The sequence below is a fragment of the Phoenix dactylifera genome, chromosome 9 (genome assembly GCF_009389715.1).
Source record: "Phoenix dactylifera cultivar Barhee BC4 chromosome 9, palm_55x_up_171113_PBpolish2nd_filt_p, whole genome shotgun sequence".
Lineage (NCBI taxonomy): Eukaryota > Viridiplantae > Streptophyta > Magnoliopsida > Arecales > Arecaceae > Phoenix > Phoenix dactylifera.
In genome coordinates, this window is record NC_052400.1 from 17,346,369 (window position 1) to 17,360,346 (window position 13,978).

At 37.1% G+C, this 13,978-nt stretch overlaps 1 protein-coding gene across 3 annotated transcripts; it reads left to right on the forward strand.

The window, feature by feature from the left end:
* The first annotated feature begins 734 nt into the window (after positions 1–734).
* On the forward strand, positions 735–9,475 carry LOC103713066 (mitochondrial import inner membrane translocase subunit TIM17-2-like). 3 transcript variants are annotated; one of them, XR_005513396.1, is made up of 3 exons: positions 735–1,558; positions 6,429–6,465; positions 8,060–8,370. XR_005513396.1 is itself a non-coding variant. In XM_039130267.1 (2 exons), exon 1 carries the CDS (start codon positions 824–826, stop codon positions 1,523–1,525), a length of 702 nt encoding a protein of 233 aa, XP_038986195.1. In that variant the 5' UTR covers positions 735–823; the 3' UTR covers positions 1,526–1,558; positions 8,387–9,475. The 3 variants fall into 3 exon arrangements, 2 of the variants coding, with proteins under 2 accessions (XP_038986195.1, XP_008798094.2); XM_039130267.1 differs by lacking the exons at positions 6,429–6,465; positions 8,060–8,370 and adding an exon at positions 8,387–9,475; XM_008799872.4 differs by lacking the exon at positions 6,429–6,465 and having other exon boundaries at positions 8,060–8,744.
* The last annotated feature ends 4,503 nt before the right edge of the window (positions 9,476–13,978 follow it).

The following is a 13,978-nucleotide window of genomic DNA, read 5'->3' on the forward strand; positions in this document are numbered from 1 at the left end:
TCTTCTTCTAAAAAATTGAAGCTAAAAAAAAATAGCTTAAGGTACACAACGTAAGGAGTAATCTTCTACCACATAGCCACGGAGGTTGTTAATAAGTCTATAAAGGGTTTGAAGTCCTTTAATAAATTTGCTTATGAATGATTGATGCTGTTCTTCCACCCATGAGCATAGCAATAGCAAGGAAACTTCATCATTGTAATCTATCGCGTGTCTTTAAGAAACTCTAATCATTTCTTATATTCTAATGCATGCCTTCGTATATGCATCCATAACAATAAATATTATAAGCTATGTTTCGATGTGGTTGCTATAAATAAAGAAGAATAAAGTAGAATAATCTCATGGTTAGTAAAAGAATTTTCATAATTCTTTTTGTTATTTAATTGCCGAATCAATTATTTTCTTAAATAATATTTTAATGAAAAATACTAAGAAGCAGACACTAGTCAAATAAAACTTTCTAAATATAAAAAATTATATAAATATCCTCATAAAGTATTATTTACATATATATATCTTTATGAAATATTTTTTTATATATCTGTCTATTAAGAGTAGTCCAATTATTTGAAATTTTAAACCGTTAATTTTTTAGCAGCGCTGCTGCTAGTATGGGCATATATGTAAAAACACAGACACAAAAAATAAATATTATATATATAGATTAATTTCATTAAAAAGATATTTATGCAAATTTCATTAGAAGGATGTGTACGCCAAAAAAACCTAATTTATATACCGCGTTCGCCGACGCCTTTCTTTCTCTCCAGTTTCTCCTCTATTTCTTCATTTGTCTGGTTGCTGGTTGATCGGTCTGGGCCGTATGGGAACGCCGGAGACGTCGCGCGAGCCGTGCCCGGACCGGATCCTGGACGACGTCGGCGGGGCGTTCGGGATGGGGGCGGTGGGAGGGTCGGCCTTCCACTTCATCAAGGGCCTCTACAACTCCCCCAACGGCGAGCGGCTCGCCGGCGGCGCCCAGGCCGTCCGCATGAACGCCCCCCGCGTCGGCGGCAGCTTCGCCGTCTGGGGTGGCCTCTTCTCCGCCTTCGACTGCTCCATGGTCTACCTCCGCCAGAAGGAGGACCCCTGGAACTCCATTGTCGCCGGCGCCGCCACCGGCGGGTTCCTCCAGATGCGCCAGGGTGCCGGCCCCGCCGCCCGCTCCGCCCTCTTCGGAGGCATCCTACTCGCCCTCATCGAGGGCGCCGGCATCATGCTCAACCGATTCGTCAGCGCCCCCCAGAACATCCCCGACCCTGCCCTCATGATGCCGCCGCCCAACGTCCCCGCCATGGCCGGCGCTGGAGGCGGCATCCCCCAGATGGGATACCAATCTACTGTCTCGATGGCTGACGATACCACCGGCTCCTTTTCCTCCTCCTCCTCTTCTTGGTTTGGAGGGTGGTTTGGAGACGGGAAGAAGCAGGATGATGGGAAGAGTGGACGTGGAGGAAGCAAAACGGAGATTCTGGAGAGTTTTGATACGCCGAGCACTCCGATCCCGACTTTCGAGTACAAGTAGAACAAAGGAACGGGAATTATATTTGTGTATGAGGTAAAATTGAGATCTTTGTTGATACGAAGTTCTATTAGGCATATCTAATCAGTTGGTGGTAAACTTATTTTAATCCTATAAATCACTGTACGTGCAAAGCTTATCGAAGACTGAATGATGTCTTCAATTTCCGTTTCTGGCCGATGAGTTCTTTTCTTGCAATCATCTGACTGATTTGCTTTATTAAGAAGTGATGTATGTTGGAGTTGAGTACAAATATTTATCTTATGCTTTCATTTTTGCTTTTTGTTTATTCTGAACAATTTCTCATATGCGTACTGTATTGTGCTACACAAATTGTTTGCTTAACTAACATTGAAGTAATAACAATGATCAGTTGTGGCCATTGCATTTTAAGCATCCTAAAAGGCATTTATCACAGAACGAGATTAGATTCTTGGCCTCTGCAAACAATTAGTATAAATTCTTGACTATAGGATGAAACAAGTCACATAAGCTATTAGCCTGTCTTGCAAATTAGCAATAGTGGATAGACTGCTTTACGAAAAGCTTATTTTAAATATAAGGATGGGCTATTATCCCCAGAGAGCTTATCAAATAAGCTTGTCAGTGGATCGAGGTTTTTCTACATTGAAACATAGATTAGAAGACTTGAACACACTTTAGAAGGTTGCTTAGACTTGAAAAAAATAATGAACTGATGCAACTAACAAAGACATCAGCTAGGGGCATGCTTGGAACTAGTACATATTGATCTAATGCTTTATTCACATGCAGCACTAGGATGCTGTTGACCATGCGCCAACATTTGGCATGTTTCTGTGCTAGTGCATGCCAAGTGCTAGCATGACGCAATATGTATTGTGTCAGATGTGGGTCGGCACACTAGAACATGAGACTGAAATCTTTTCTTTGCCTTGCCTTTTTCATGTCATACGCGTTTTACATGGGAGTTTAGCATTAGTTCGATAACATTTTTAGGCCTTTTTGGTTACCTTAGTGTGAAGCAGGAATAGATGGATGTGAATTCAAGGGTCCAGATCTAGAAGGCTTTTTGCTCTGTAGTTTCTTCTCCTTGCAATCTCTATATAAGGAGTATTACATGGTTGGAGAGTAGGTTTAGATTTAGAAGGCCTTTTGCTCTGTAGTTTCTTCTCCTTGCAATCTCTTTATAAGGACTATTACATGGTTGGAGTAAGGAAGTAAAAAAACATTAGGCTGTGTCATTCTACCTTCTCCATGTTTTCATAGCTCAAGAGGAAAAAAATGTGTTAGCTCTTATCATTCATAATGATCTTAATTTAAAGAGGACCCATGTCCATCAAGATGAATTATTCTTCCATGCATCATAAAGTCTTCATTGGAAGAATTGCAGAAAGATGCAAGTTTCTGAGGAACATATTACAGACTTACACTGGAGAATTTCTTCAAATTTGTAGATCTATGGCAAGATTCCAAACTTGTGGTTGATGATGTCTCTTTTATGCCTTGAGACCCTTACCTTAAACTCGTATATTCCTCCTCATCGTCTAGAAGAATATAAAGACCCTTTTGATGAGGGGAATATAATGCAAGTCTCCCGTGCATCATAGACATGATCCCTTGCAAGATAACATGGTTTAATAAAGTGATGCAACTTAAAAGAGGTGTGGTGGAGGCGTAATAAATTTGTCTGATCTTCACAATGAAATGACATCAGCAAGGATCTTGGTTGTTGGAGATTAGGCCTGTCAAAGTACTGAGTTTTGACAAGATTGGATTAATACTTTTAACCTACATGATCTGATAATGACCCGATACGATAACCCAAATATTAATTTGACTGTATTTGAGTTGCAGTCAACTCGATCTAGTAATGACCCTACTTGATTTATGGTATGATTTAACAACTGCATATAATATTATTTACAAAAGGTGAAAACCCTAGTTGTCTAGTATCCACCGTCACTAGCACTCTCAAATCCCAACTAACCCTCATTTCTTTCACCTTTACCCCTCTACCCTTGGCCTCCTCTGCTGACCACTAACCACCTATATCGCCCTTTTTCTCTCACACATACATTACTTCTCTTTACCCTCACCCCAACCTTTCACCCATCCCCATTCTGCTGTAAACTCCATATGTTGCCTTCTTCTGTCTCATTCCCATCACTTACTTCTGAATCTTAAGCCTAATATGAAGTTGGATTGTCTTGGGTTTCCAAATTGATCATTCGAATCTTTAATCTAGTTGGATTTCGGTTATTCTTTAGTTGATTGGTTATCTGATTAAATTGGGTCAAGTTATCAGGAGACAATGGGTTATACTTATCGTACTCCTTAATTTTGACAAATCATTCTTTAGTTATTGTTTAGGTTGAGAAGTTATTTAGTATGGAATATGATTTTTATTTTGTTGATTCTAGGGTCTTGCAATTTCAAGGTTAGCTCGAGGCTTTTGAGGTTCTGTAGCATATTATGCAACTTTGAATACAAGAAAAATAAGCTGAGGTGAAGAAGAAGTCGCATATTAGTCTTAGGAACAACCAGCGAAAGTAGGTCATAGTTTGTCCTTAAACAAGAACTGTTGCTTCATCAAGAAGTGAATGTTTAGATATGCTGAAGATTCTAGCATTATTGGTAGCTAAAATGCTTTTCAAATTGGCTTTCCAACGTTGAATCATTTGAATCAGAGTTTAAGGAAGTATGGGAAGATTACTAAAGGTTGCATGCACCTAGACATCTACCCCAAATTCACACAAAATTTCTCTCATCTTTTAATCATCTTGCTTCCATAATGAAAAATTAAGGAAAGTTTTAAACTTTTCAGCCTTCACTAGTCCTGAGATTTTGCACATTCTCTTATAGAGTTGCAGTCCAATTAAATCCAAGAATTGATTACCTGCTTTCAGCCCTAATTCATCCATCATCTCTAGATAAGATTTATTTGAAAAATATAATAAGGTAGAAGATATTTATTTTTCCATACAATTAGGTTCTGCTACAATAATCTAAACCTCAGGCTTATCTCGGACTATACAAAATGGTTCCAAATCTTCTTGAAAATAAATACAAATATAGAGTATGCAATAATCTTTCCACGATCAGAAGATAAAAGATTGAAGGCTATGCATATTATTGTTTCCCTAGGCTTCTACTGGACACAATATGTTCCCTAAGCTTCTACTAGATAAATTCACCAAGTTGTCATTCTCTGCTGAACCTCATCTGTCTAGAAATATCTGGAACCAGAATTAGTAAGGGTCTAACAATATCATCTTTGAAGAAAAGTCTTTTTGATCTGGTATATGGAGGGGTGGGTTTGGTTTGGGTTGGTTAATGGACTTGAAAAATAAATGCAACCTCAGAGTATTTAAGAACCTTTTCCATGATTAAAAGATAACATGATTTGAAACTTGAAAGCTATGCATATAATTGTTTGCTTAAGCTTCTACTGCATGTATTTCACCAACTTGCCATGCTTTGCTAAACCTTATTTGTCTAGGAATATATGGAACTAAAATACATAAGGGTCCAATATATCTCCTTTCAAGAAAGGATCTTCACAATCTGGTATATAGAAGGGTGGGTTAATGGCACTTGAGATTTCAGAATCATATTAGAACCGTAATCTGCTGCAAATTTTAGGTTCTTACTGCCAGTTTATAAGGAAATCCCTTCACCTTTTTTTTATGGTTTTTGTAAAATTCATTAAGAAGCTCACTTTTTTTTGTGTGCAAGATTTCTACAATAATAACATTTAACAATACTTAACCCCATAAGATGTTTGATGTACTAATATAAAATTCATCAGCATCATGTTAATTCTCTTCGAGGTCATCAATGTTGGAATCTCAAGGTTTTCATATGAAGGAGGTAAGACAGTTATATCTCCATTTCTTATACAAGTCTGTAGGACTACTAAATCTTCAGGAAGAAGCCTTTTAATCATGGGAGATTGAGAAAAAGATGGCCGCACCTCATTGTTATGTGAAGAACTTTCAGAAGGCTCTGTAGCACCTCCTTACATATGAAGAGGGCTTCTTTATACAAGACTATTGATTAGCATTATTTATGATATGGTGAAATGCTTTCCAAACTACCTATCCAAATATTCTTTTTCACTTTGGCTCTATGTGTGTAGTTTGTAGAAAACATCTCTGCTTGAGCCTAATAGAACAAATTTCCATTGCTCAAAGAAACCAGATTGCTCGCCCATCCAGAAAAAAAGGCGACTTGTTCTAATAATGCAAACCATGGGATAGCAATTGTACACTTCGTAATGATAAGCTTCACGGTTCAGTATTAGTAAGTAGAAGATGATAATTAGAGAGAGAGAGAGAGAGAGAAAAAAAAGAAGAATCTGGAATGAGAACAGTGGAGGAATGATATGGAGTCTACAATTTTTTCTTATAAAAAATTTCACTCTACTTGAACCCATATTCAAGAGTCAAGACACTATGAGGAAAACAGATATTTCTTAATCCTAAAACACTTGTCAACCATCTTGCATTAATATTCAGGCACTTTGAACATGATTCAGGACTCCTAGTCACTTTAAAACATGACTAAGATTTGACCTTACACATTAATTTGACTGTAAACAAACAATATAATAGCATTTAAAAATATCAAGAGTCCAATCTGATAATAATTCTGAAACAGTAAATCTAAGAAAATGATGGATAGTGACCCATCCCTCCTCTCTCTCTCTCCCCCCCCCCCCCCCCTCTCTTCCTAATGCTTCTTTGTACTAGGCATTTGTCTAGCAAAAGAACTTGGGTTGAGTGGTTTTATTGTTTATACTCTCTCATCTCCCTTCTGGAGATGATATTCTCATCCTTTTTAAGGCTAAAAATGAATATCTCTGGAAGTTTTGATTCTGAAGCAGTTTTGGTTATGTATGTTACTGAATGCATTTTTTTCATAGGGGTTGCATGTTGAGCAGAAGCATATCCATCATCCTGGTAATTAATTGTTTTGCTTTGTCTGTACTTCTCCATGGCCTTTAATTCGTCATTCAAATGCATCAACTTTACACATGAAATAAAAGATGCCCATTAAATACTTCTTTTTTTTGATCTGCAATTAAAACTTCTCATGGGGTCAATTTAAAAACTTCTTTTTTTTTCTTTTATCTGCAATTCTTCTTTAGTGGTAGAAAAAAATCCCATTCAAAGCTTTCCCATTAAATGGGGCCTGTTGTGGGCTCCAAGTTAAGAAAGGTCCAGGGAAGGACTGAGGAGATCCTTGCAACTGGATGTCAACAAAAAGTTAGCCCCCAAACTATGTTCTGCCCTTTGAGAAAGAATATCTTGCTCTATCTTGTCCAGCAAAAATTAGTAAGGAGGGGGCATGGCAGGTTTGCTTTCTCAATTGTAGGTATCTTCAAAAGTTATATTTTGTTCATGTGGGTGGTACACGAGTTCGAGATATGCCTCTATGTGTCCCTTTTCCAGCTGGCCCTGATACCTTTGATAGAGCAAAAGGAAATCACTTGGAATTTGTTTTTAAGAACTGTTTTGAAATTGAATATAGGGGTATGCCTTCTCATTGGAAGTCCCTTCACCTTTGGGTACTTTTAAGTCTAAATTTGTTTGCTGATCTTCTAGTAAACGCCCTTTCAGCTTTAGGGGGATGATTCTGAAGCATAATTTTGGCAAATTGTGGAGATTTTAGGATGTGCTGAAGCCTCTTGTTTTGAGCCTATTATTGTAACTGGGACATGCTAAAGATGGTATACCACATTGAAACTTCATCCTGATTCTTGATTGTGGGATATTTTTAACATGGGCATGTATTTCATTTACTCATAAGGGAGGTACTGGTGTACTCCCTTGGAGCAGCAAGAGATGACGCTAACATGAGAAACACTTTATTTACTTATTGAGGTTCAACTGTCCTTACACCTATTGATACTGTCATTTGGCTTATTCATACACATCATCAAAAAGAATAATGAGACAGGCTTGACAATATAGGCCATGACTATGATTCACAAGACTGTAGAAACAAGCAGTTAATCTTGGTTAGTTAAAGCTCAAGTATTGAAAGCTTTCCCACTTTTGATTAAACTATTTTTTCAGGAGCATATATTCAAATGACAAAATTTGAACTTGCCTCCAGTATTTTTTTCTTGATATACATTTCATCTTGATATAATGCTTTCAATCAGCTAAGTGTTTTAGTTCATTACTTTCATGTCATAAAAATTTTCAATTTTAGCAACATCGGTGTAGATCTGGTTTACAAGTGCAAATAAGGGATAGTGATGACCTATTTACTGCATGTTTTTTGAGGGTTGGTTCTGCAATCTCTCTCTCTCTCTCTCGGGCAACTTCCATGAATCTCTATGATTTAGCCTTGCATTTTATTGGAATTCAAGAAACATTTTGGGATTCTGGTGGTTTAGCACAGGGCCAATAACATTCATGGTTCAAGTAATTACTAGAGCATATATATTGATGTAGATGTCTGTATTTCTTGTGGTAATTTTTTATTTCAGTTTCTGTAAGAGGAGGATTAATTGTCCTCCTGATTTCATTTATGTTGGTTTTGTAGGGCATCTGATCCAAGATAATGAAACAGCTGTATTTGTCGAGGATCAGGCATCTGAAAAGAGATATTAGAACCAGATTAACTTAATATTACATAAACTATCCAAAAACAGATAATAGAAGCACTTTAACTTAATATTAAATTACATAAAATGAGCTGCCTCCTGCATCTCTACCTCTTAATATTTGTTTGTATGGTGGCTACATTTTTAATGTCCTTAGATACTCTTTAGGTTTAGCATATGTACAACAGTTTGTTATTTGTGTTGTATACTGGGAGGATAAACTAAAATTGAAGCTTTGTTTTTGCCTGTATCTGGATCCTATATAGTTAATATTCATTAAGGGCGAGTTTGCAAGTTCATAAGAGTGGCTCTGTTGTGTTCTGACCCCTCAAGTTCAATGGAAGTACCACTGCTGCTGCAACACCAAGAAGTTGTGAGATTCATCACTATTCTTGAGCTAACTTTCTTAGTGAGCAGGGACCCTTCGCCATTGGCATCAAATCGTGGGAAACCAAAATCTTGAAGAGCTAGCCTTTGAGCATGTGTGGTTTGTTCAAAAATAAAGGCGAATCTCACTGTACTATTTATATGCTTTGCACCTTTGTTTTGCATTGAATTGCCTATATGACTTGGGAGCAGAAATCTCTATCTGAAATGATAGTGGAGTCCTGTGTCACACTTTGAGATGCTTGGGTGATGAGCTACTTTGTTCGTCTATTATTAGAAGCAATATTCAAGGGTTGAAACCTAAGTTGTACAAAGTGGTAGTGGAATCCTGAGGCAGAACTGCTATGATAGTCTCAGAAATCTTTATTAGAATGACAAGGTGATCTAAATGAGCGGATGGTTCCTGAAAATATCTTGTGTTTCTTGTGGAGATGATCTTTCAACAAGAAGTCTGGCTCTTATCATTGCTTCTTTACCTACCCTACCGTCCTTAAAAAGGTTGGCCTTAATGAGGGGCATCCAACAAAAGTTCATGGAGGATTTTGGAATGAAGTTGATTTGGTGTATTATGACCATATTGAAACCCATGTCCACCGTTTCTTTTTCATGTTGCTGAGAGGCTGACATAGCTCTAGTATACGTAACTTCATTGGAACTGTCAAATCGCATGGGTTGATGCGAATTTCTGGAAATATCTTGACACAATGGCGTTGAAGGATGCTGAAGTAGGGCCTGACTCTGTTTTTGAGACCTTGATACAGTTGGTTTGCTTGCATGCGGCGTGAGAGTTTGAAGTAAGCCATCATCTGGTATCTTCTGGAAATTTATTAACAAGAATGATTTTTATCTCTGTCATTTTTTAATTTTTTTCTTGTTTAAGAGGTCATCACTCATCAGTGACCAAACAATTACATTCATCTAGTCACTGTCATGAAAAAAAATTGCAAGAGAAGCAGGAATTGATTGAAGGTGTTGGACTGAAGGATTTGAAATCTGCATTATTGTTTATGCGAGGTATAAGCATATTAATTACTAGATCTAGATGTATCGGTTGCCTTGATTTGTCAAGATCTATGGAAGAGGCTTCTATGGCCTAAAATGATGTGATAGATATACTGGAGGCAAGCAAAATTCTAGGCTTAGATGTTCATCATGAACTTGGTTGTGTTTATGGATACTGGACATAATCAGATTAAACCAGAACTCTTAAAGAAAGATTTTTTTTTTGATATAAAACTCTTAAACAAAGATAGACCAAATGAATTATCTCATTAACATCAATGTTCTTCCGACCAGTGATTGCTTACTGGTGTCCTCATTCGAGCGAAGCTCGGCACTAACAATTCTATTAGGACATCTATGTCACACCTTTTTTTCTTCTTCTTTTTCCAATTTTTGGGCAAATATGAGGTCTGTGCCTGTAGCCGAATCTAGTTCTAAAGAATGGAAGCCTCACCTAGACAACTTTTGCACCGAAGGACAAGCAGCTAGTATCAGCTGCTGGATCTAACCACCCCATACTTTGATATGCTTGTCTCTCCATAATCTTTTGTCAGGCTACATCTCACCGCTGGGCTTATATTTTGGCCCCCGAAACTCAATCTCCACTAGCTCTTGGAATCTTCTCAGACCTCTGCCATGAGGAGGATAACACCGACCTGCTACACTTTGTCCGCATCCAACTTGTTCCATGCTACTTAGCATGCAGAGTCGGCATTTATGCTGCATGAATCATGGTTGCTGGAACCTATGCTAAATTATGGCTGAGGCACCCATTAGAGAGAAGCATATAGGTTGGATGATCTCCTTTGTAGCAACTGTGAAGATTCACATAGACTTGTGTTTAGTCCCACATCTGCTATGTACTGAATAGATTTTGGATATTTATACAGAATCAAAAAATCCAAATAACATTTTCTAGCTACTTTTTTTTGGGCGAGATTCTGTACTATTACAAATGATATTAGAGAAAACCAAACCCATGACCTGATGATACTGCAATTCATGTTTATGTGGGCTTTAAGGCTTAAATGCATGTCTATGGGGGCTTTAAGGCTTCAATGCATAGAGTACGTGAGAACTCATGCGGGTGTGTGTTTAGATATCTAAGTTCGTTTTTTTTTGTTGCACGCATGCTCGGATAGGAGAAGCAGTTGTTAGTCGCCACATATGGTAGCTATCGGTGCTCCGAACCAAGAAAGTTTGTTAGATCGATCTGTAACCTAACTGAAGCTCCTTTTTATAAGCTGATTTCCATTTCTTAATTCCATCTGGTTTAAAAAGCGAATTTAGAAGATGTTGGTACAGAGATGCTCTAGCATTCATGAGATGTCAGCATCTTCTCCTTCAATGACAAATGAAACCTAAAGTGCTACCAGAATCGGTTAATAAAGAAATGTACACTTGCACGCATGGTCCTTGAACTAGTCACTAGTCCAGTACCTACACTCACCTTTCAACATGACCTCCTTTGATCTAAAAAGGACTAATATCTGTTACTGGTCTTCTAGGCTATTGACCAAGCTAGTACTTCAAAACTTGAGATCGACGAACTGGAATTAGAATCAGACACTACTACAAATTACATGAACTCCAAGCTTGAAAAAAAAAAAAGTCTATGAAAGAACGGTTTTACAGGTAATGCCCATTAAGCAACCTCATGTTTGCTCTCATCTCTCTATAATCATTGAGATCTACAAAAAAATAATTGTACTGGTAGTACATATTTGACAACCTAGCCAGGTATGTATACTTTTATTTCTCCATAATTATTGAGAACCATTTCCACACTTGCATTCTCTACAATTATGGATTCTTTTTCTCATATATTTATTAGGGACGAGCATTTTCATCTCTCCATAATCATCATTGGCTTCTATCATTGTATAGATCTTATAGCTATTTCTAAAATTATAAGATTTGTATTTCTATCTATCACATAAATTATGGAATTTGTGTTCTATAAAATTATATATATCCAGGGAAAAACAATAGAGATGGTCGAGCAATTATTTCTCTTTGCCACTCTTAGAATTTCTTGATTATTCTATATCTATTTAATCTCTTTCTTTATCCTCTTAGTTCCATTACAATAAACGGACCTGATAGAATGACGTCAGTAAAGTCAGGACAACGTAACCATCCCCTTTGGGCCTGCCCACTGCCGACATAACCATGTCTGTGAGTCCTGATGTCATGCAAGACATCATGCCAAGGGAAGTCCTTGCAAGATGCCTACGTGGTCTGATCCATGGGGCAGAAATTTGAAGTGATTCCCGTCTGAAACCACTTAAAGGCAAGCTACTTTCTCATCATACTTTATGGGGAAGTCGTTTCTCTTTAAGGGCTACTTCCCCATCAAAAAAAAAATTATCAACCATTTCAACTAACACACTACATTATTTTGTAATTGAAGCAATTCATGATTCCATATATTCTTCTTGTTAACTTTGGATTGCTCTCAGGAAAAAAAAAATGAAAAATAGAAGGGAAGAAAAACTTCTTTGTTCTGGTGGCGATGAAGTCTATTTTAATTTCCAATGCATTCTCGCTCCAATGAAATAGATTATTTTGGTTTCCTTTCAGCCAAAGATTCTTGGGCGGACGCCTGTGGTGTTTGCATGCGCACTAACCTCCCTTCACACGAAAGCCATTACATATGCATCGATCTAAATCCCGCCCTTTGTAGTAGTTATTCTTTACGTGGCCATTTATATTTTGCTATAGTGGGATGGAGAGGTGCCAACCCTCTCCCACCATCTTAGTTTTAATTTCCTAGATATCTAAAGTTAGACTAACTTCTACCTAACAATGCTTTATTTTTATTTCGATCAATTGGAGCCTAATAGGTTCTTCCATCCTCTCATTCCACATCTAGAAGGAACCGCCTAAATCAAAATTAGTACAAGTGGAGTTGTTTTATTGTTTATCAGGTGTCTTTTATGGAGGAAGTACAAGTAGAATGTTCTCTGATTTTAGTGCTATACTTCCTCCTTAATTTTGCATCATGAAAAGGATATTGCCACAAAGCAGAAGCACTTACAAATCATGGAAAAGTCATGCCCCCCCATGACTCTAATCGTCCTTTCAATTCCTGTATTATAAGAACTTGACCCTCCGGGATCTACTCCTCTCGATCTCTTCCTTGCAAAAAGCTCACGAGAAGTGGAAGAAATGATGCAGAATGAATTCTATGTCCTACTTTTGCCATGAGGAGATATAAGAAGGGGGGGCAGAGAGAGAGAGGTAGGGATAAGAACGTTAGATTCTACTTTAAGTTTATCTGAATCTTTTCAGAATTCAGGCTCAACTTTATAAAGACTCCACACAGCTTGGTGATGTTTTACTACAACATAGCTTTCTCAACTTGACACATTGTTGAGAACAATTGATGTTCAAGGAACCTTGAAGTAATTTGATATTAGGAAAAGGTTTTAAGAAAGCTAACTTTCCACTGACTATATTGAAAGATATAACAATCATTGAAGTGATTACAGAACAATGCTTTCCTATGCATAAAACAAAAATTATTAATACAAAGGTGGGATTAGGATTTGAGGAATAATATATTTTAAATTTAACTAATGATTTCCTTAGGATAAGTGCTATAAAAAGAGATCTCCATTTAAGAAAGAGAAGGATCATTACTACTGATAATAATATTTTTCTTAATCTGTTGGGCTTGAATTGAAGTTATATTGCTTCACAAGTGGATCTAAGCATGGATAATTAATGGACTAAAGAATATGATGGCGCATTCTTGCTTCGCACCCATAGCATTCCAGTTTGGAAAGATCTGAAATTTTTTAACCTATACATATCCGACGATGAGGCAGATCAACTGCAGGGCACACTCATTTCGAGGAATGCTCATAGGGTCCTTCCAAAGAGCTTTGTTAAATCCCCTAGTAAGGCCACCTATTTATTGGTGAACATATAGATCACCACTTCTTGAGTTATATGATCAGTCCTAGTGTTAGGGGAAGAAGAATAATGCAGAGAAAAGAAGATAAGTTGGTGATTTTGAAAATTTGATAGTAATTGTTTCAACAAAAAAAATTTGATGTCTCTTTGTAAATATGAAGGTTTTTAAGTTTGCTTAATTAGGTGCTAGTCAACTTTGGGAATTGTAACTGCATGATACACCATGCAATTTTCAATTGATGCGCACATCTGCATGCGATTTTGCTTCAGTTATAAGAGTTTATGCGAGAATTCTTTTTCTGAAATCTACAGTGAGGAATTTATTTTTTTTCACTTTGCTTAGATCTCCTAAAACTGTTCCACATTCTCTTTTATCTAGAAGAGATGGAACCAAAAATTGGCTTTTGATTGAGATTAAAAATTATACATACTAATCTAGTTGAGTTTGATGTTAGCAAGAGCTATTTATTATTTGCATGTACCTATCTTATTATTATTATTATTATTTTGAAAGTTTGATGTGCATTGTTTCTTCCCTTCAAGTTTCT